General features: G+C 40.1%; 2 protein-coding genes across 2 annotated transcripts in view; one reads left to right on the plus strand and one right to left on the minus strand.

The window, feature by feature from the left end:
• LOC123764017 (zinc finger protein 271) overlaps positions 1–11,726 on the plus strand; it is a 31,260-nt gene extending 19,534 nt beyond the window's left edge. Inside the window, exons 2-3 of the mRNA XM_045751470.2 lie at positions 890–1,042; positions 8,385–11,726. Coding sequence (XP_045607426.2) covers positions 8,390–9,427 — 1,038 coding nt within the window. The 5' untranslated portion in view covers positions 890–1,042; positions 8,385–8,389 and the 3' untranslated portion in view covers positions 9,428–11,726. The remainder of the gene's footprint in view (positions 1–889; positions 1,043–8,384) is intronic.
• Positions 6,882–8,205, minus strand: LOC138351049 (sericin-2-like). The gene is made up of 2 exons (XM_069302603.1): positions 8,163–8,205; positions 6,882–7,435 (listed from the first exon to the last, which is right to left on the minus strand). Exons 1-2 carry the CDS (start codon positions 8,203–8,205, stop codon positions 6,882–6,884), a joined length of 597 nt encoding a protein of 198 aa, XP_069158704.1.
• Positions 11,727–23,896: the final 12,170 nt, after the last annotated feature.

The raw sequence follows: 23,896 nt of genomic DNA on the forward strand, positions 1-23,896 counted from the left end.
TTTCTCTCTATTTGACTCTTACAGGATTTCACCTCCCAGGCGGTATCTTGTGTTCAGCCTCCTGCTCCCTTCACCTAATTTCATTACTTTACTTTTCCTGAGTTAAACTTTAGTAGCTATTTTCTAGACCATTTCTTCAGTTTGCCCTGTAGTCTCTGTGTATCTTCATTTGTCTGGATTCTTCTCATAATTTTTGTGTCATCAGCAAACATTGAGAGGAATGAGTCTATACCCTCTGAAAGATCGTTTACATACACTTTGTTAGAAACAGGATGGATCCAAGTACAGAGCCTTGTGGGACTCAGCTGGTGACATCTCACCACTCTGATGTCTCCCCCTCACAGTTACTCGCTGTTTCCTGTTGCTTAGATACTCCCTTATTCACTGGAGCACCTTACCTTTTATGCCTGCCTGTTTCTCCAAACAGGCAGGAGAGGCTGGCTTTGTAACAGCCTCTTATGGGGTGCTGGGTCAAAGGATTTCTGATAGTCTAAGAAAATGCAGTCTGTCCACCCATCTCTTTCTTTCCTAATTTTTGTCATCTGGTCATCACATGTAAGGTGTGTGTCCAACGTTCTTGTATAGGGGGGGGGGGTTATCTCGCAGACAAGTTATCTTGCTTCTGTCTCATTTCCATAGAGTAGACCATTGAATACACTTCCTTCCATTGCGTCTGCAAAACATTCAATCACCCCAAGGTGGCTTCCTTTATGTTGGTGTTGAATAACCCTATTAGCATAAAAATAGTTTATCATGAATTGTAAAAGAAAGCTCTCAGTGTCTAATAATGTGAATATTTTAATAGCAGAGGTTTTAACACGAGCATGAATATATCCTATAAGTGAGTCTCCCTCTCGTCCTGCTAATCCAATATTTTTTGCCTTTACAGCTTATTACACTGCAAAAAAGTACACGTGTTGTGCCAGCGCTGTGTTGTATAGTCATGCAAGATGAAGAAGCATTGTGATCCTTCATATCAAGCGTCAGCAAACACTTCAAATCCAATTGAGCCACTCTACTATCATTATTCTAATAAAGCGAGGTAAAATCATAAGAAAATGTTGGGGTTCTCATCCGTAGGTTGTGAAGCATACTACAAACACTACATCTACAGCTTGAATGCTTAATATTTTGCAGTTTCCATCACACAATTTGTCATGTACAACTTTTAGCATCCTTTGTAGTAAATGTCAAGTTATTTACCCATTTACTAGTACTCTACATGTAATACAAATATCACATACAATGTGTTTGATGCCATCATCAGAAAGTAGTAGTTTGTGATTGATGCCATCTGTAGAAATAGATGGTTGTGACTGATGCCATCATCAGAAGTAGTTGTTTGTGATTGATGCCATCATCAGGGGTAGTAAGTTGTGATTCATGCCATCATCAGAAGTAGTAGGTTGTGATTGATGCCATCATCAGAAGTAGTTGTTTGTGATTGATGCCATCATCAGAAGTAGTTGTTTGTGATTGATGCCATCATCAGAAGTAGTTGTTTGTGATTGATGCCATCATCAGAGGTAGTTGGAGTATTATGTGATCATTGAAGTCGACCCCTGTCATCAAAGGTAGTATGCTTATCACATTGAGATTTACCTTGTGATCTTTGTCAAGTTTTCGTGTAGAAAGTTGTGTTGAACCTTTAGTTTGTGAAGCGTTTATCCCAGATACTGTATCAAAGGTTCATCATTGGTACCGTTCAGCTCCACTATTTTTATATACACTTCAGTACTGGTGTAACAGCCCATGTGCATGTAACAAAGGTGCCAAAAAATATATGAGAGCTCTCTTTTTCTGAGCAGAGTTGTAGATGGTTGAGACAATGTAAGTGACAGGATGGTGGATGGTGTTAAAATTTCATGCGATAAAGAATGTAGGGAAGACGGGACATTAAAAGCACAGCTATCATCATTGTAACTACTCTTTCATAATTATGCTTAGGTAATTACTGGTGGAAGAGACGTGTTTGTATAATTCATTTTTAAGACATTTCCTATAAATTTTTCTGGACAACACATATGAGTTCAATCAGTTAAATATTTGTTAATGTTAAGTTTTTTGCTATATATATTTACGTAAATTTGATTTGGTTCCCATACATTAAGTCGGGCAGAAGCCATTAACATTGTCCTATATACACACAAAAATAACAAATTTCCTTTTTAAGAAACATGCATTATATGCATTATATATAGAGCATAGCATCAAAGATATAAATGTTCAGAAGAATTCCATACAATCGTATCTAGAAACACACAGAGAATTTATATACTGTACTGTATTTGCAAAATCTCATTAGAACTTTAGTATACAGTATAAACAACTTTGCAGTTCAGTTTGTTAAATTACTTTTCACACAATATATATAATATATATATTAGTATATTTTGGTAGCAGTCTTTCCTGTAGACATATATTATTAAATATGACCGAAAAAGTAAGATTAATAATTCTAACACAAATTTTCTCAATGTTTCTTGTGTTTTTTTTTTTTTCACTGTTGATGGTAACTGAAAAATCAATTTTCCAAAATTCATTTTTATTTCTAGTCTGACGTGACACTTGAGCGCATTTCGTAAAACTTATTACGTTTTCAAAGACTTTAGTTTACACACACACAACTATAACTGAACAGAGATTAAACAGCTTCGATTTTTTATACCTGCATTTGGGTGAGGTGATATGTTACAACAGTTTTGGATGAGGTGAAAACAAACTTTCAACACAAGACAGAACACGAAACAATGGGTATAATATTTTGTAAGTTAAAGGGAAGAATGGAAGTAACTGCAAAGGGCCTATTGGCCCATATTTCTTGATGCTTCTATAATGGTGCAGAGTCTTGAAGTGTGTAGAATATAGTTGTGCATTAATTGGCTGTTGATTGCTGGTGTCGACTTCTTAATGTGTAGTGCCTCGCAGATATCTAGCCGCCTGCTATCGCTGTATCTATCGATGATTTCCGTGTTTTTTGTTAAAACTTCTCTGGTGATGGTCTAGTTGTGGGAAGAGATTATATGTTCCTTAATGCAGCCCCTGTTGCTTATGCATCGTTAATCGCCTGGAAAGAGATGTTGTTGCCTTGCCTATATACTGAATTCATTGAGGCTTACAGTCCCCAAGTGGGCATTTAAAGGCATAGACGACATTGGTCTCTTTTAAAGCGTTCTGCTTTGTGTCTGGAGAGTTTCTCATGCGTAAGTTGGCCGTTTTCTTGGTTTTATAGTAGATCATCAATTGTATCTTCTGATTTTTGTCTGTAGGGATAACGTTTCTATTAACAATATCTTTCAGGACCCTTTCCTCCGTTTTATGAGCTGTGGAAAAGAAGTTCCTGTAAAATAGTCTAATAGGGGGTACAGGTGTTGTGTTAGTTGTCTCTTCAGAGGTTGCATGGCGTTTTACCTTCCTTCTTATGATGTCTTCAACGAAACCATTGGAGAAGCCGTTGTTGACTAGGACCTGCCTTACCCTACAGAGTTCTTCATCGACTTGCTTCCATCCTGAGCTGTGGCTGAGAGCACGGTCGACATAAGCGTTAACAACCCTCCTCTTGTACCTGTCTGGGCAGTCACTGTTGGCATTGAGGCACATTCCTATGTTTGTTTCCTTAGTGTAGACTGCAGTGTGGAAACCTCCGTTCCTTTCCATGACTGTTACATCTAGAAAGGGCAGCTTCCCATCCTTCTCCATCTTGTAAGTAAAACGCAACACAGAATTCCGCTCAAATGCCTCCTTCAGCTCCTGCAGATGTCTGACATCAGGTACCTGTGTAAAAATGTCGTCAACATACCTGCAATATATAGCCGGTTTCAAGTTCATGTCTACTAAGACCTTCTGTTCGATGGTACCCATGTAGAAGTTCGCAAACAGGACACCTAGGGGAGAACCCATGGTGACCCCATGTACTTGCTTATACATGTGCCCATCCGGGCTCAAGAAGGGTGCCTCTTTAGTACAAGCTTGGAGTAGTTTCCTTAGAATGTTTTCTGGTATGTCAAGAGGAGTATAGGCCGGATCACGATACACTCTGTCCGCTATCATCTAGATTGTTTCATCCACAGGTACGTTGGTAAACAGTGATTCTACGTCCAACGAGGCTCTTATCCCTGCGGCCCGTGTTCCCTGCAGTAAGTCAACAAATTCCTTTGGAGACTTCAGGCTGAGGTGAGGGAGGGAGGGAGTGGCAGCCAGTGGCGGGCGGCCACTGCCACTGCCACTCAGCATACCAACTTAGTGGCTCGTTATGGTAAACACAAATGTAGATACTTATATATAACGTCTGTATATAGTGAATAAAAGCAAAAACAGTATTGTGGGAGGAGAATGTGGGCGAGTCAGGTTACTTGAGGGAGGGAGGAAGTAGCAAACAGCGGCGGGCTGCCACTGCCACTGCCACTCAGCATGCCAACTTAGTGGTTCGTTATGGTGAACACGAATGTAGATACTTATATATAACGTCTGTATATAGTGAATAAAAGCAGAAACAGTATTGTGGGAGGAGAATGTGGGTGAGTCAGATGACTTGAGGGAGGGCGTGAGTGGGTGGCTGGTACACGGCGGTCACTCCTCGTTACTTTTTGATTCATAATAGCTACTTAGTGGTTCGTTATGGTGAACAAAACATGCAGATACTTATATATATAACCTGTGCTTATAGTGTAATAACCGACAAAGTATTTGTTCACTGATTGATGAACATAATTGAATCAACAATATGCACACCATATTTTTGAGTACAGCAATGATTCACTCATTTTATTATATAAATATATCAAACTACACACTATTGAATAATATTACAGCAAAAAAACTATGAAAAATCAATCAGAGACATTGAAATAATTCGGTAATTTTCTCTTTGTGGCAACTCTTGCCTGACAGCTGGCGATCAACAGACCGCCTGGGACGCACCCTGAGTCAGCGCCTATTTTTTGCCAGACTTCCCCGCCCTATAGCGGGCAATATATGCCACTTACGATTTTTTTATTATTTTTCCCATGATCAGTGAACACAAATTAACAGGTTAGGAACAAAAAATATTTTTTTGTTTTCAAAATTACATGCGCCTGTGGGGAAGAAAGGATATTATACCCCTAGCATGTTAAGGGTTCAATAATAGCATAGTAGAACTCTGTTTAGTGTTTGCAGGTTATAGTTGTGTGTGTGTAAACTAAAGTCTTTGAAAATGTAATAAGTTATTACGAAACGCTTTCAAGTGTCGTATCAGACTAGAAATAAAAATGAATTTTGGAGAATTGATTTTTCAATTACCATCGACAGTGAAAAGAAACAAAATAAATATTGAGAAAATTCATGTTAGAATATTTATTTATCTTACTTTTTCGGTCATATTTAATAATATATGTTTAAAAGAAAGACTGCTACCAATATATATATATATATATATACCAGTATATATATATATATATATATATATATATATATATATATATATATATATATATATATATATATATATATATATATATATATATATATATATATATATATATCGTACCTAGTAGCCAGAACGCACTTCTCGGCCTACTATGCAAGGCCCGATTTGCCTAATAAGCCAAGTTTTCATGAATTAATTGTTTTTCGACTACCTAACCTACCTAACCTAACCTAACCTAACCTAACTTTTTCCGCTACCTAACCTAACCTAACCTATGAAGATAAGTTAGGTTAGGTTAGGTAGGGTTGGTTAGGTTCGATCATATATCTACGTTAATTTTAACTCCAATTAAAAAAAATTGACCTCATACATAATGAAATGGGTAGCTTTATCATTTCATAAGAAAAAAATTAGAGAAAATATATTAATTCAGGAAAACTTGGCTTATTAGGCAAATCGGGCCTTGCATAGTAGGCTGATAAGTGCGTTCTGGCTACTAGGTACGACATATATATATATATATATATATATATATATAATATATTTATAAGTATCCACTCAATTTAACAGCCTATATGGGGCTGTACCCTGGTCGTTATTTCTGGAGCTCAATTATTTCTGAAGTTAAGTTGGGTCGGGTAATTTTTCAAGTGACATTCAGGTAGGATATATTTTATACTGTATAACTAAAATTAAATAAAGTTCATTGTGTAATTGCGTTCCAATTTAGTGCCACGCCGACGATTAAGCCAGCTGTTGGCTGCTGCATGGATGATGTGTGAACACAGTCTGATCAAGTCCAGATGGGTGGGAAAAAAATGGTTCATTCCTATGTATTGCAAAATATTTCATGTATCAATCAGTGATTGTTAATATTTTTTCAATAAAATTTTAGAGATGTGTTTTGTTTTACCCTGAACAGTGCAAGTAATGTATTTTTAATGTTAGGACACAGGCTGTGGCGGTCAGGCCATAACAATGGCAATTGAGCCTTGTCACTGAGAGCTAGCCAAGACGAAATATTTTGAGCTCACCTTTTCTCTGCTAATGATAGAATATACATTTGCAGAGATTAATATGTAGCTTTTGTTGAAAAAAACCAATTAATATGTTGAAATACTACAATAAAATTGGTAAATTGACTTACTTTTAATGAAGCTGAAGATTACGAAGCTGTAAAGATTACGTCATCCTCTGCAGCGCGTGTTTTATATTGTTCAGTACTGTATACAGGGTACATACAGTATGTACGCTTATTTTCAGGCATTCACTTCACACAACAGCTAGCCTTACTACTAGTTCACATGATTTCTAATTCTAATTCACAATTGAAAATTATTTCTACTGTATATTTACACTGTACAGTTTTTTTTTGTCAAGGCTTAAATAATCATTAACACAATACTGTTCTCTATCAACACTTCTTACACTAATTTATATGCCTTTCAGTCATATTTTATATTGTTAGTGGATGCTACATGACTTTTGATGGGAATTCAGCATCAGCGGGTGCAACATGGCTTGCAGAGCATTCGTTGCTGGCAGATGCTCCATGACTTGTTGATGGAAATTCAGCATCGGTGGGTGCAGCATATCTTGCAGAGCATTCGTTGCTGGCGGAGGCTGCACAACTTATCGATGAGAATTCAGCATCGGCGGGTGCAGCATAGCTTGCAGAGCATTCATTGCCAGCGGAGGCTGCACGACTTTTTGATGGAAATTCAGCATCGGCGGGTGCAGCATAGCTTGCAGAGCATTCGTTGCTGGCGGAGGATGCACAACTTGTCGATGGGAATTCAGCATCGACGGGTGCAGCATAGCTTGCAGAGCATTCGTTGCTGACAGAGGCTGCACAACTTGTCAATGGGAATTCAGCATTGGTGGGTGCAGCATAGGTTGCAGGGCATTCGTTGCTGGCGGAGGCTACACGACTTGTTGATGGGAATTCAGCTTTGGCGGGTGCAGCATGGCTTGTAGGGCACTCGTTGCCAGCGGATGCTGCATGACTTGTTGAATTCCCAGTGGGTGCTTTCACGAACCGTTGAAATCATGAATTTATCTGTTTTTGTCTGAATCTGATTTTCTCTGGCTAATATTCTGAGACATTGCTCTCAGCCGCGCGAGTTCACAGTAAACAATGCGGTCACATGGCCAGGCGCAGTACATTCTAGGTCTGTGGGAAAAAAAATACCTATTGCCTATACTATAAAGGTATTTAATAAGAAAACAAAGAATTTTGCTTGATAACAATTGTTTTAAAATATTTTATTAACAATAATTTAGAATTTTCTTCATAAAACTGAATCTTTTTAAAAGAAAGTTAAGATTTAATATACCACTCTGGATGATCGAGGTTGGTGGCTTGGTTGCCATGTGAGGGGCTGCCAATGCCAAAACAAACCCAATATCGACCACCAGACTGGTATACGAGGCTCCAGATACCGATCTCCCAAACCGGTCGTTATTACTGTCAGATCGGTATAAAAGAGGTCATTTAATTGAGTGGATATATATATATATATATATATATATATATATATATATATATATATATATATATATATATATATATATATATATATATATATATATATAATATATATGTGTGTATATCACGAAAATAAACACGTGATTAAGAATGTGACAATGTCAGACCACGGAGGAAAAATGAAACAGGAAATTTCCTTAAGTACTTTCGTATATTAAATACATCTTCAGAAGGCCTTCTGAAGATGTATTTAATATACGAAAGTACTTAAGGAAATTTCCTGTTTCATTTTTCCTCCGTGGTCTGACATTGTCATAATATATATACTTTGAAAAGGTATAACACAAGATATTATACTCATCTTTCAGTGCCAAAACTTTAAACAAATATATATTACTGTATCTTATAATACATAAAGGTCTTCATGCTAGAGAAGAACCTTACTGATGTTTGTTGTCTAATTTACATCACAAATTATGGCTCTTTCAGGAGATATGCCAGCCTCCTCAGAAGAAAAACCTTATCACTGTTTAGTGTGCCCAAAAAGCTTTTTGAGAAAATCGCAGTTAGAAATACATGTGAGGGTTCACACGGGAGAAAAACCATACAAGTGTTCAAAATGCCTAAAAAGCTTTTCACAAAAATCAAATCTAATAAAACATATGAATCTTCATGCAGAAGAAAAGCAATATAAGTGTTCAGTATGTCGGAAAGACTTTAGGCAGAGATCACATTTGGAAATTCATATGAGACTTCATACAGGAGAAAAACCATTTCAGTGTACCGAGTGTCAAAAAGACTTGAAAAGCAAATCACGTCTAATAACTCACATGAGAGTTCACACTGGAGAGAAACCGTATCGTTGCTTAGAATGTTCTAAAGACTTTAAGCAAAGATCACATCTAGCAACTCATATGGCTGTTCATTCAGAAGAGAAGCCATATCATTGTTCAATATGTCTAAAAGGCTTTAAACAAAAACACTCCCTTAGAGTTCATATGATATTTCATGGAAGTGAGAAACCATATCAGTGTTCAGAGTGCCTAAAAGCTTTTAAAATCAAATCAATTCTAACTGCACATATAAGAGTTCATACTGGAGAAAAACCATATCAATGTTCAGTGTGTCTAAAAAGGTTTAAACAAAGATCACAGTTAGCAAGCCATAAGAGAGTTCATACAGGAGAGAAACCATATCAGTGTTTAGTGTGTCTTAAATCCTATAGACAAAAAGCAAATCTAGAAAGTCATACGAGAGCTCATACAGGAGAGAAACCATATCAGTGTTCTGAATGTTTAAAAAGCTTTGCACGAAAATGTGATTTAGAAAAACATGCTACGAGTCATACTGGGCAGAAGCCATATGAATGTTCAGAGTGTCAGAAAAAGTTTGCACAAAAACGTCTTCTAGTGCAACATGTGAAAGTTCACACTGGTGAGAAACCATATCAGTGTTCTGAATGTCTAAAAGCCTTTTTGTGGAGGAAGACTTTTTTGAAACACATGAAACTTCATTCAGAAGAGAAAGCATAGCAATGTTAAGAGTATTGTAAATCATTTTAGCATTTTTATAGTTTTCAAAATATCTGAAAGCTTGCTAACAAGAGAAACTGTATGATATGTGTTGTTTTACCTGTTGATGGTTTCAAGCGATCTTTTCCTCCCTTAGCCTGACTTGTAGTTAGCCTTCCCTGGTGATTACCTCATCTGTGAGGTTGTTTGTCTTCTTAGCTCAAAGTTTGATGTTTGTTTTCTGAAATCTACTCTAGTATGAATTATTATTAGAAAAAGGAAAGATATTATATTGTATTTATTTTGTATAATGGAGGATTCCAACTCAAATAGAATAATTGTTCCCAGACTGTATTTTGGTGCATTAGGTAGAATTGGATGTGTGTGTATTTTGATTTTAAAACTACATGGATTCAGCACATTTTTATTATTAAAAGTAAGGTTTTGAATCGGTGGAAAGCTTCTTTATAAGCAAATTACTTGGTTACTCTTAAAGACAAAGTCCTGCTTGTCCTATGAAGAGAATTGTGGGTTCAGGTTGACATTAGCACCAGCACACCTAATATCTCCTGCAGTGTCCATGTTGGGGCATACTGGTGCAATGGAGACACTGGAAAATGCTCAGTCCAGCCTAGAACTTTCTCTGGAAATAGTCCAGATGCCTTACTTTCCCCTAAGGAGCTCCATGAGCTTCCCCAAGCAAGAAATCAGGCTGTTATGGATCTGAGAGCGATACATCTAACCAGTTTCAGGAGCAGGAGGAGGGCCTGCTTCTGCACCACTGAAAAGATTTCTAATGTCCAGCTTGTACTAAATACAGACAGAAACTGAAGGACTAATAATGCTGGTTCCATAAATTTATTAGCAATGTCATCAATATCATACCTGGAGGCCCAGATTTGTATTCCTTTGAGGAATACAAATTGGGCGAATAGCATTTTTGACGAGTAAGATTTGTGGCATTGGAGGATAGCAGAGAAGACACCTCAAAGTTCACAGTGTTCATCTCTTCCATGTGTTGAAGAAAAAGAAAGAGTTGATCTCTGCAAAACTTATGTGTGTTGGGTAACAAGGCAATACATAGTCCTTTCCACCTCCAAGGCTCTTGAGAGGCTTAACCCTTAAACTGCGCAAAGCATTATATGATGCTTTAAGTACAGTAACTGTCTACAAATTCCGCTCAGCTTCATATGATGTTTGGGAATACCACACAAGATTTAAAAGTCCCGCAGCTACGCGGTGTTCACATCAGCTTCCTCAGTGCTCTTATAAACAGACGCCAATTTTTTTTTTTATATCGTGTGCGACATTCCCGGGTGTGAAAGCCTGATTACTGAATGAGCTACCGGTGAGCTCATGCTGGCACATGCAGCATGAGCTCACAGTATTGCTGTTCAGCTTGTGACCACAGCATCGACTAAAAGTATAAAAAATACATGTTATTGGTATTATTTAGCGATGATAGTATTACAGAAGACCCCCTGACTGTGATAAAAATGACCAGGATTCTGATAATAGGAGGATTTTTGTGATATTTTGCACTATGCATAGTATTGTGGGAGGAATAATGTTGAGGGTGGGAGAGTTGTAGCATCGTCTTCTGAATCTGTGTGGCCATCTGTTGCAGTCTGTACTCACCATACCAGCTTAATGGTATGGTGAACACAAATGTAGATACTTATACATAATACTAGCTGTACTTGGCCACACGTTGCTGTGGCTCAGCAACGCATGTGCAATCCTGTGGCTCAGGATTGCTGAGCCACAGCAATCCTCCCCTGTCCTCCTTACCATTTCCCCCTCTCCCATCCCCTCATCCTCCCAACCATTCCCCACTCCCCTATTCCCCTCGTCTTCCCCACCATCCCTCACTCCTGTCTCCTCGTCCTCCCCACCATTCCCCATTCCCTTGTTTGATGCATTCCCAAATGATCTGATGTTCCCATCAGAAAAATTGGAACATCAAATGATCTGATGTTCCCATCAGAAAAATTGGAACATCAAATGATCTGATGTTCCCATCAGAAAAATTGGAACATCAAATGATCTGATGTTCCCATCAGAAAAATTGGAACATCAAATGATCTGATGTTTCTATCACTGAAAAATAAGAAGAACAGTTAAAAAAAAAGAAATGAAAAACCAATGAAAAAATAAAAAATAAGCTATACTCACGATCTGAACGGTATGGTAAACAACAGAGCTCAATTCCAACGCAATGTCACACAAAATAATTGAATCAAAATGAAAATAAATCAAAATCTAAGAAAATTCCATTTATCAATGCAATTGGAAACATTGAAATGGAATTGTAACATATTTAATATCGCATGTGTTGCTTTTATGTGCAACAGATAGTGCTGTTTTTCCCAAAAAGCATGTTTTTACCTGTCACAGGTATGACATGTATATAATAGGTATATAAAAACACGCGCATATTCGAATGCAACATTGTTTATAAATTTCAAAGCAATCAGTAAAGAGGTTTCGGAGATTTTCCTTACATGAAAAACACAATTTAAAAAAAAAAGCATGTTTTTACCTGTCACAGACGTGACATCTATATAGTATGTACAGTATATAAAAACACGCTCGTTTGCGAATGGAATGTTATTTCAAAATTTCAAAGCAATCGGTGAAGAGCTTTCGGAGATTAGCAATTTTGAACAAATGAACATATACATTTTTATTTATATAGATGTATGTATAGTGTAATAACAGCAAAAAGATGTATGTTGGGAGAAGCCATTTTGGTGAGGGAGGTGACATCATCTGTATGACTTGTCATGCTGTGTAGTGTGTGTGTGTGGCCACTATGCTCTTTGGGCACCATACCAGCTTAGTTGCACAGTTATGGTGAACAAAACATGTGTATATATATATATATATATATATATATATATATATATATATATATATATATATATATATATATATATATATATATATATATATATATATATGACAGTGTCAGACTACGGAGGAAAATTGAAACAGGAATTTCCTTAAGTACTTTCGTATATTAATACATCTTCAGAAGGAGTGGTTTTACAGGTCGAGTACTGGACATAAATAGGCAGGAGAGAATGGTGGAATGAGGTGAGGTACAATACGTGGACACTGCAGAGGGCCTATTGGCCCATCCGATGCAGCAACCACACACAGGCCCACACATGGATTATTATAGCATAAAATAGTAAATATTTACAATGAATTAGTGAGACAAATGTGTTCCAATGATCCTACTTAAATCGCCCTTTAATTGATCTATTAAAAATGGATCTAAGTAATATAAGCCACTGCTAATGTTCAAATTACTTTCTTTTGTGATCTGTATCAAAGCAGATTCAATTATGTTTCTGTTATAGGTGCTTTTACAATTCGTTATTGAAGAAGCCATCTCCCAATCAATTTGGTGAGCATCTTCTGACAGATGAACAAACAAAGCATTAGACAATTGGCCATGTCTTACAGAGTATTTATGTTGCGAAATTCTACATTTCAAATCTTTAGATGTTTGCCCAACATAGAACTTATTACAGTCTTTACAAGGTATTTTATAAATGACACAATTATCACTATGAGGGCTGTTCCTAACTAATAGCTTACCAACAGTATTTTTGTAGTAAACAATACATGTACTGTATATTAAAAAGTTTCAAGGCCTTGACAATATTCTCAAACCCAGAGAAATATGGTAAACATAACACATTCTTTGGGCGAATTCTTTCACTGCATACATTATTATAATATGTACGACGTGCTTTGCTACGGCAAACTTCCAAAAAACTCAGTGGGTAACAAAGCTTGAGACCAATCGAATCAATATTCTTAAACTCTTTGTCTAAGAATTCTGGACTCACAACTTGAAAAGCTCTTAGATACATTGAAGAAAAAATTGACTTTTTCACATTGTATCTATGCCCTGAAAAATAATGAACATACGATAAATTATTCGTAGGTTTTCTGTAGACACTAAACTTTAGTGAAAAATCTTCCCTATGAATAAGTACATCTAGGAATAGCAAACATTTATCAATTTCAGTCTCCATAGTAAATTTTATAGAGTTGACTTGGTCATTAAATTTGGCTACAAATTCGTCTGTGTTTACATCTGAAGGCCATATACACAAAATATCATCAACATATCTAAACCATGGAATGATTCCAGGACTTATTTTTGAAACAAATTTCTTTTCGAAGAATTCCATGTACAAGTTTGAAAGCAATGGCGATAAAGGATTCCCCATTGCCATTCCAAAAGTCTGTAAATAATACTCATTATTAAAGGTATATTTACATTCTTTAATGCACAACTTAACAAGATTGACAATAATATCAGCAGAAAGAGGTAAAACATGTCTCATTAGTTCACGAGCAAGATAATCAAGAATATCATCAACCGGTACCTTTGTAAACAAGGAACAAACATCAAAACTGATTAACTTTACATCAGGAGTGACTGGGACACTATTCAATTTGTTAACTAATTCAAGAGAATTTGTCAAATGAGAAGAGGAAATAGTTCTTAACAATGGGGACAAGATTTTGGTAAGCCATTTGGAAAGCTTGTAAGAAATGGATCCCACAGAACTGATGATAGGCCTCATGGGATTGTTAGGTTTATGAGTCTTGACAAGTCCATATAGATATGGTATTGAAGGTGATGAGGTAGTAAATTGATTAAGAAGATCTTTATGTTTACTTAACATAAAGATGTAATTCTTTATGTAGAATTTCGCAACATAAATACTCTGTAAGACATGGCCAATTGTCTAATGCTTTGTTTGTTCATCTGTCAGAAGATGCTCACCAAATTGATTGGGAGATGGCTTCTTCAATAACAAATTGTAAAAGCACTTATAACAGAAACATAATTGAATCTGCTTTGATACAGATAACAAAAGAAAGTAATTTGAACATTAGTAGTGGTTTATATAAGTTAGATCCATTTTTGATAGATCAATTAAAGGGCAATTTGAGTAGGATCATTGGAACACATTTGTCTCACTAATTCATTGTAAATATTTACTATTTTATGCTATAATTATCCATGTGTGGGCCTGTGTGTGGTTGCTGCATCGGATGGGCCAATAGGCCCTCTGCAGTGTCCACGTATTGTACCTCACCTCATTCCACCATTCTCTCCTGCCTATTTATGTCCAGTACTCGACCTGTAAAACCACTCCTTCTGAAGATGTATTAATATACGAAAGTACTTAAGGAAATTCCTGTTTCAATTTTCCTCCGTGGTCTGTCTCTGTCTAATTTTTAATTACGTGTTTATTTTCGTGATACACACACATATATATATATATATATATATATATATATATATACAGTGGTACCTCGGAACACGAGTGTCCCTGTATGCGAGTTTTTCGGAATACGAGCCGGATTTCCTCGGAAAATGTGTCTCGGAAGGCGAGGGTTACCTCGGAATGCGAGTTTGTTGATACGCGTTCAGGCCGACCTAGCGCGTGGTGGTATGGCGATCGTTGCCCCTCCGCCCCTCAGTTTACCATTGTCTCCTGCCCAGTGACTATCCCTCCTGAATTCTTCACAAGGATTTACAGTTTTATGTCTGTTTTTTTGCCATTTGAGCATAAGAGTTGTTATTATATATCTCGCCATGGGTCTCAAGAAAGCCATTGATAAGGTTCAACCTAAGAAAATAGCTGTGAGCATAGGCAGTAGAGGATGTCCCTTCTTGATTAAGAAAATGTGTGAAGTATGGGAAGAACTGCAAAGTTCTGTTGAAAAAACTCACCCAGATAAAGCTGTAGCAGGCCATTGCATTGACCTTTTAAATGACAATGTGATGTCTTACTACAGACAAGTGTTAAATTGTCAGGAAAAACAAGTGTCTTTAGACAGATTCTTAGTAAGACAAACAAGTCCTAGTGGTATGCAGGCAAAATGTGCCAGAGTGTGCTCACCAGTGAAGTCCTCACTGCCTGATGTGATAATGGAAGGGGACTCCCCTTCCAAACAGTAACTCCTCTCCTCCTTCCCCCTCCTCACCATCTTCCATACGCCTACAGCATTCAACAGCAAGGTAAATAATAGCTTGAACATAGTTTTGTAGGTTTATTTAGATGAATTAGGTATAAAAATTTAGTTTGATGTGGGGTTTTTGGGGTAGTCAGGAACGGATTAATTCATTTCCCACTATTTCTTATGGGGAAATTAGCTTCGGAATACGAGTTTTCGGAATACGAGCCGTCTCCAGGAACGGATTAAACTCTTAAACTGAGGTACCCCTGTATATATATATATATATCGTGTGTGTGTATATAGTGTAATAACACCACAAACAGTATAGTTGGAGGAGAAATATTAGTGCATCTGGCTTTGAACCAGTCAGGGAGGGAGGGAGCATCAGCTGTGCGTGGAGACCTGTGTTGGTCTGAAATCACCATACCTTAGTTGTACAATTATGGTGAACAAAACATGTAGATACTTATATATAACTTCTGTATACAGTCAATAAAAGCAAAAACAGTTTGGTGGGAGGAGGATGTTGGGGAGTGAGGTGTTAATGAGAGAGGGAGTTGTGGCGAGTGGCTGGCTGGCTGATGTGGCAGCCACTCCTTGGGGTTCTTCCCGGAGGGAGTCATGCCAGGGCTTGCGGTTCCTTCCGTTGTGGATGGCAGATGGTGCTAAATTCCGGGTGGATGTTGCCTCCAGAACTGTCTTCCTCTGGTCGACGCAGTGATTGCTCTGTTTAAGTCAGGTCCTTGTAAGGGACGCCAGCCCTTTTGCGGTTCGCCCCATTGACTTGGCAATGGGGGGAAAGGCTTGTGCTGTTTGCTCATGCCTGGTCTCACAATTTGTGGGCTTTTTGGGTCGTTTCCGATGGCCTGGGGTGGCGTTGGGTGGCCCCTCCTCCCTTGAGGAGTTCAGGGCTAGCGGGGCAGGCCTCTTCTCCTGTGCTTTGTCAGGCTGTCTTGGAGTGGGTGCACTTGGGTGTGGTCAAAATGACGACGTCCCTCGTGTGGGTTTCCCGTCTGTTCCCAGTTCTGTGCGGACCTGCGGTTCATTCTGGACTTGTCCCGTCTGAACCCCTGGGTCTATTGCCCCTCCCTGCAGATGACTACCCTGTCCCAGGTATGACTTCTCTTGGAAACGGGTGCTTGGATGGTGCCCTTGGCCCTCCGCGACGCGTATTGGCATGTCCCGATTCATCTGGGGTTCAGGGACTGGCTCGGTTTTGTTGTGAGGCATCAAGGGTACTGCTTTTGTTCCTTTCCATTTGGCTTGAGATCTGGCACCTCGCGTGTTTACATGCCTCACCCGGGTCGTGGTGCCCCGGTTGCATCTGTTAGGGCCTCTGGTCCTAGCCTACCTCAACGACTGGCTGGTCTAGGCTCCCATTCAGTCCGCGTGTCTGCTACTCTGGGATTTGGTTCTTTCCCAGCTAGCCGGGTGAACTGGCGGAAGTCCCATCTGATTCCCTCTCAGGTTCGGTCTTGGCTGGGTCATGTGTGGGATTCTCGGACTGCTTCCTTGTCTCTCCCTCTGGAGTACCTCCTTCGGCTGCGGTCCCGCCTTTGTCTGTTTCTGGATTGTTTCCGGGTCACCCGACGGTTGTTCGAGGGTTTGTGCAGGAGCTTGAACTTTGCCGTGCTGGTCTACCCGCCAGGTTGGGTGTGGCTTCGTCGGCTGTTCTGGTTCCTTCGGGGCCGTCCCTTCCACCTCTCTCGCAATCCCTGGGTCCGAACTCCAGGGGCTTTGCGCCTGTTGCTGTGTCCTCTTCGGGTTTTTCGGAGTTCGGTGCTCTGGCACCACCCCGAGCCCTCGCTCGATGTGTTCATGGACGTGTCGTCTCTTGGCTGGGGTTTTGTGACCAATGCTCACCAGTCCAGCCAGGGGTGGTGGGGTCCGCCCTTCCGTTGGGCACACAGCTCGGTGTAGGAGTTCGCGGTGGTGTGGTTGTCGCTCCAGAGGGTTCGGGTCGCTCGCGGATAAATGATCCGACTCCATTTGGAATGCATCTCAGTGGTTCATTGTCTGAAGCGAGGGGCTTCTCTGCAGTCCTTGGCTCTTTGGGGCTGGTCATTTCGGGTGACTCGTCTGCTGAGTTCTCGGGGTTTGGCTCTCCTGGCTGTTCACGTTCTGGGGGTGTCCAACATCCTGGCGGACTGCCTGTCTCAGTTCATTCCCCTGTCCACGGAATGGACAGTCGACGTCGACCTGTTCAGTTGGCTTTGCTGAACGTTCGGGCTCCTGGAGGTGGACCTCTTTGTGTTGGCATGGTCGAGGCGTCTCCCGTTGTATGTGGGTCCTTTCCCGATTGCAAGACCATCGAGGTCGACACCTTCAGGCAAGACTGGTCAAGGTAGGTTACCTGTACCTATTTCCTTCGGTTCTGCTGTTGCTCCAGGTCCTAGCTTGCTTGGAGACTTACCAGGAGAGAGTAGTCCTCCTGGCTCCTTGGTGGCTGGCCAAGCATTGGCTTCAGGCGCTACTTGCTCAGAGTCCAAACCCGGAGAGTTTCCCGCAGCTCCGCCTTTTTCAGTAGATCAGTCTGATCCATTACGAGGCTGGTTTGATCTTCTCGAGTCTTGACGTCTGGTGTTTCTGACTCGAGTCTATCACCATTTGTACTGTGATCAGGTGGCTTCTCTGATGGTGTCCCACCTGCAGGTTTTGTCTCAGCAACAGTATTAAGTTTCTTGGTAGTCATTTCGGTTCTTTCTGACCCTTCGTTGTGTTACTGTACTTCATTTTCCATTAAGGTTGTTTTGTCCTTTCTTTCGTGGTTGCTTTAGGACTGTCATCTTATGCCGAACACTGTCACCTCGTATCGTGCTGCGTTGGTGGAGCCGCTGCAGCTGGCGTTTGGCAATGATGTTGCTTTGGTGCTGTTCCAAAAGCTGTCTCAGGCGTTGTTTCACCTCTGCCCTGCTCATGCGCCGCTTGAGCCATCCTGGTCTTTGGATCAGGTGCTCTTCTTTCTCTCCCTTCCCCTCGGTTTGTGGTGGCCCCTTCGGTTCAGGATTGTTTGTCTAAGGCTCTCTTCCTGTTGGCCTTGGCCTCTGGGGGTTGGGTCGGGGAGCTTCATGCTCTCTTCCGGTGCAGGGGTTTTTGCTCTTTTGGGTTAGGTGATCATTTTGTTCGGTTGCAGCCGTCTCCTTCTTTTCTGGTGAAGAATGAAACTGCTGCTTTCTAGAGGGGCCCATGGGTGGTTGATACTTGGTGAGGCCGGGGGTGCATCATGTGTTGTGTCCAGTTGTGGCTTTACGCTGTTATTTGCGTGCCACAGCCTCGATGACTGGGGATGCACTTTGGGTTGTCCTGGTTTCCCTTCTTCCCTGCTCCAGGGTTCGAGTTTTCCAAGTCGTCAGCAGAATTATTCAGTCCAGCCAGCCTGCGGTTTATCCCTACGCCCATAACCCTCGTAAGTTTACTGCGCTTGCTGCCGTTTTTGGTAACATGTCTTTGGCTGACATTCGGGCGCAGGGCTTTTGAGTTGAGATGTGAGGACTGACCGCCACAGGTACAGCATCCTCCTGAAGTTTACTGACTCATGTGTCCCCAAGTTGTCAAATATCTTTCAGTTTCTCTTGAAGGTTATGTAGACAGATCGCAGGTATGTGGAACTTACAGGCTTCCCCCCCCCCTTAACTCAGGGTCTAAACTATCCCTTCCATACATTATTTCCTGAGATCAGAGGCATTGAGGGTCTCAGCAAATCTCTCCAAATGTTCATAAATACATTTTATTCATTGGTTTTATGGATTACAGTGACTATTGTCTTACTCTCTGGTAGTGGTAAGGTGACTTACTTTACCACTCTGGTAGATTACCTACCACAGTGTCTATTGTCTTACTCTCTGGTAGTGGTAAGGAAACTTACCTTACCACTCTGGTAACTTGCCACTTGCGCTCTCTGGTAGTGGTAAGGTAACTTACCTTACCACTCTAGTAGCTTACCACCTATGCTCTCTGGTAGTAGTAAGGTAATTTTTCGTACCACTCTGGCAGCTTAACACTTATGCTGTCAGGTAGTGGTAAGGTAACTTAACTTACCACTCTGGTAGCTTACCACTTACGCTCTCTGGTAGTGGTTCACAGTAACACATTAGTGTTACCTTGAATGTACCTGCTGATTCCACCACTATGGATGCTACATAAACCACTAAGGATGATACATAAACCACTAAGGATGATACATAAACCACTAAGGATGATACATAAACCACTAAGAATGATACATAAACCACTAAGAATGATACATAAACCACTAAGGATGATACATAAACCACTAAGAATGATACATAAACCACTAAGAATGATACATAAACCACTAAGAATGATACATGATACATGCCTCATATTTTCAATAAAGGGATTCTTTATTCAGATTTCCTCCCAGTCATTAATTCCACAATTCATGACCGTAGGCAAGGCAGAGGCGTATCTCGCGGAAATAATGCCAATGGCAAACACTGAAGTTGTGTCCCTGTCCAAACATCTGACTCCCATCTCTCAGGTAACTTTACCATAAAATGCACTACGCTTAACGGTAGGCAAAAAATCTTTTAACTATATATAATAATATAATTATGGACAGATTATACATCTGAAGATTTTTTTTTGTTTCACTGTTCAAGGATAAAGTGATCTGACTTTAATAGAAATTGTTGAGCGGCGCTCCCTTCAAGTGGTGCCCCGGGCCATACTTGCCATACCTTAGATATGCCACTGAGGCAAGGTCAATGATTACTGTTAGAAGAACAAACGTCACACGCTTAGAGGTGGCCTTCCTCCTACCAGCGTAACAGGTGGTGGGAAATGGCTGCATAATATACACAAGCACTTAACTCATAGACATTCAATGGAACATTGTCCTGCTCCTTATTGTCCAAAATGCGATGTTGTCCACATACAGTTTTGCACCCTCTCTTGTAGAATGTCCTGATGTTCAGGATCATAGGTCTTGCTTTCCTGGTGTCTCTCCGGGTCATTTCTTCCTTCATGGAAGTGACTCCGCTTCCTTTAATGTCAGTCGTCTTATGTCCTTTTGTTCTTGTATTGGCATCCTGAATCATATTTAATGCCTCTTGGTTATCTTGAGACACAGACCGTGCTACATAATTTTCCTGGCTTGGTTCCTTTTGATAATTACTTACCAAAATAATGATAGGCTCCCATGCTGGGTGTGAGAGCCTCAGTACTAACATGGCAACCATGGGTAACGCATTTGCTGCAGCCAGCAGTGCCGCAATGCTACTTGGGTTACACCACATCACTTAATAATGACTAAATAAACAAGTATCTGCAATTATTCATTGATGATAATGACATAGAAGACCCTGGCAGTGGAAATGATTGTGTACAAAGTTTAGATAATCACATGCCCAATCCTGGTGATGGTGTTCCCACAGCAAGACAGACAAACAGCACACAGCTGCAGTTGTGCTTCGGCATCAGGCCATTACACCACATGTTTTTCATGCCCGAAACACTTTGAGTAATAGTGGCTTCAGGCATTGTATGTACTAGCTCTATCTATAAATCGATCAATCTTTGTAAAATCTCTTGTATGTATGTACCTTACCTAAATACACATTTATTTATTTTATTTATTATTATGTTCCTTTAGAAAGTGAATAAATGTGAATAATGATTCATCTTCAGAATTTAGAGACCAGTGATCGTGAATCAGTGATGTCTTATCAATATTTCCTCACGCCACCACAGCCAAAGTAACATGCAAGCAAATTTTGTTTGTTTCCCATGATCAGGAAATGTTTCCCATGATCAGAAAATATTTCCCATGATCAGAAAATGTTTCCCATGATCAGGGAATGTTTCCCATGATCAGAAAATGTTTCCCATGATCAGGGAATGTTTCCCATGATCAGGGAAAGTTTCCTATGATCAGGGAATGCATTTTGACAATATTTGAACTAAAACCATTTTTTTGTGCACACCACAGGAGGGTCACATGAAACAGGTTTAATGGCAGGAGTGTCACAAGTAACAGGTGTGCACTGCAAGTGTCACATGTAACAGGTGTGCACTGCAGGAGTGTCACATGTAACAGGTATGCACTGCAAGAGTGTCACATGTAACAGGTGTGCACTGCAGGAGTGTCACATGTAACAGGTGTGCACTGCAAGAGTGTCACATGTAACAGGTGTGCACTGCAGGAGTGTCACAAGTAACAGGTGTGCACTGCAGGAGTTAACCCTTAAACGGCTCGGATAGTTAAAAGTCGCACATCACGGTGCACACGAAGGAAAGCAGTGCACAAGACCAACATAAAAAAAGTGAATCATATATGGTGATTTGAGCACAGGAGGTAATCGGAGGTAGTGATTGGTGCAGTTTAAGGGTTAGACACACTACAAATGTCAGTTTTTGTGGAGACTTTATAGAAACTGACAGTGTAATATAATTTACCACAAATCTGAAACTTGCTCAAAATACAGGTGATCGAAGCTAGTCAGAGAAATATTTTGTGTGAAGACAAGGTCATGGCATCCAGGTCAGGAGGAGGAAAAGATGATGGTGAAGGTCGTGGTGAGAGTATGAGGGGAAAGCCTCAATATACAGTATGAGAAAATGTAACTTGACTGTACATAAGAGAATCATTCGGCATGAAAAGGCAAAAAAGCATTAGTGTGTCCAGATGATAATAAATGGCATCATTGGAAATTTGTAAATAACACCTGGCATAGAACATGATGAATACGGTACTCCACGAACTCAGTTCTCTTGTAACTAATGTATATATAGGTAATTACAGACATTTATTCTCGGTTAATTTATTTCTGTACATATTAATTTTTATATTTACTATGTAATTTAATGTAAATAGTGGACATTTCCTTGTTACATTCCTACAGAGAATTATTATTAAACAAGTGCAATCTCAATTCAGCAAACCTTACCTCGGAACTCTTCAATTGCAATGCATACTTTGCAGGGCAGATTCGCTAACCCATTCCGCCAAAGAACTGGTTCCACAGAGTGGGCGGTGTTCACATTTGTGTGTGCACCACAGTTCACTGATGTATCGGACAACTTTCAAATAATAAAGAATCAAATATTTCTAATGCTCTAAATTATGACATTATTCAAACTTTATTACTTTATACATTATTCAAACTTCAGGTTCCCAATTTGAGGAAAATATCGGAAGTTTAGATAATTCTCAACTTTTTTCTGGAGCTTCGACAACTATACAGTAGCAGCAGCAGCAGCAGCAGCAAGTATTAAGGTACAGTAGCAGCAGCAGCAGCAAGTATTAAGGTACAGCAGCAGCAGCAAGTATTAAGGTACAGCAGCAGCAGCAGCAAGTATTAAGGTACAGTAGCAGCAGCAGCAAGTATTAAGGTACAGCAGCAGCAGCAGCAAGTATTAAGGTACAGTAGCAGCAGCAAGTATTAAGGTACAGCAGCAGCAGCAGCAAGTATTAAGGTACAGTAGCAGCAGCAAGTATTAAGGTACAGCAGCAGCAGCAGCAAGTATTAAGGTACAGCAGCAGCAGCAGCAAGTATTAAGGTACAGTAGCAGCAGCAGCAGCAAGTATTAAGGTACAGTAGTAGCAGCAGCAAGTATTAAGGTACAGTAGCAGCAGCAGCAGCAAGTATTAAGGTACAGTAGCAGCAGCAAGTATTAAGGTACAGTAGCAGCAGCAAGTATTAAGGTACAGTAGCAGCAGCAGCAAGTATTAAGGTACAGCAGCAGCAGCAAGTATTAAGGTACAGCAGCAGCAGCAGCAAGTATTAAGGTACAGTAGCAGCAGCAGCAAGTATTAAGGTACAGCAGCAGCAGCAAGTATTAAGGTACAGTAGCAGCAGCAAGTATTAAGGTACAGCAGCAGCAGCAGCAAGTATTAAGGTACAGCAGCAGCAGCAGCAAGTATTAAGGTACAGTAGCAGCAGCAGCAGCAAGTATTAAGGTACAGTAGTAGCAGCAGCAAGTATTAAGGTACAGTAGCAGCAGCAGCAGCAAGTATTAAGGTACAGTAGCAGCAGCAAGTATTAAGGTACAGTAGCAGCAGCAAGTATTAAGGTACAGCAGCAGCAGCAGCAAGTATTAAGGTACAGTAGCAGCAGCAGCAGCAAGTATTAAGGTACAGTAGCAGCAGCAAGTATTAAGGTACAGCAGCAGCAGCAGCAAGTATTAAGGTACAGTAGCAGCAGCAGCAGCAGCAAGTATTAAGGTACAGTAGCAGCAGCAAGTATTAAGGTACAGCAGCAGCAGCAGCAAGTATTAAGGTACAGTAGCAGCAGCAGCAGCAAGTATTAAGGTACAGTAGCAGCAGCAGCAGCAAGTATTAAGGTACAGCAGCAGCAGCAGCAAGTATTAAGGTACAGTAGCAGCAGCAGCAGCAGCAAGTATTAAGGTACAGTAGCAGCAGCAAGTATTAGGGTACAGCAGCAGCAGCAGCAAGTATTAAGGTACAGTAGCAGCAGCAGCAGCAAGTATTAAGGTACAGTAGCAGCAGCAAGTATTAAGGTACAGCAGCAG

The sequence above is a fragment of the Procambarus clarkii genome, chromosome 5 (genome assembly GCF_040958095.1).
Source record: "Procambarus clarkii isolate CNS0578487 chromosome 5, FALCON_Pclarkii_2.0, whole genome shotgun sequence".
In the NCBI taxonomy this organism is placed as follows: Eukaryota; Metazoa; Arthropoda; class Malacostraca; order Decapoda; family Cambaridae; genus Procambarus; species Procambarus clarkii.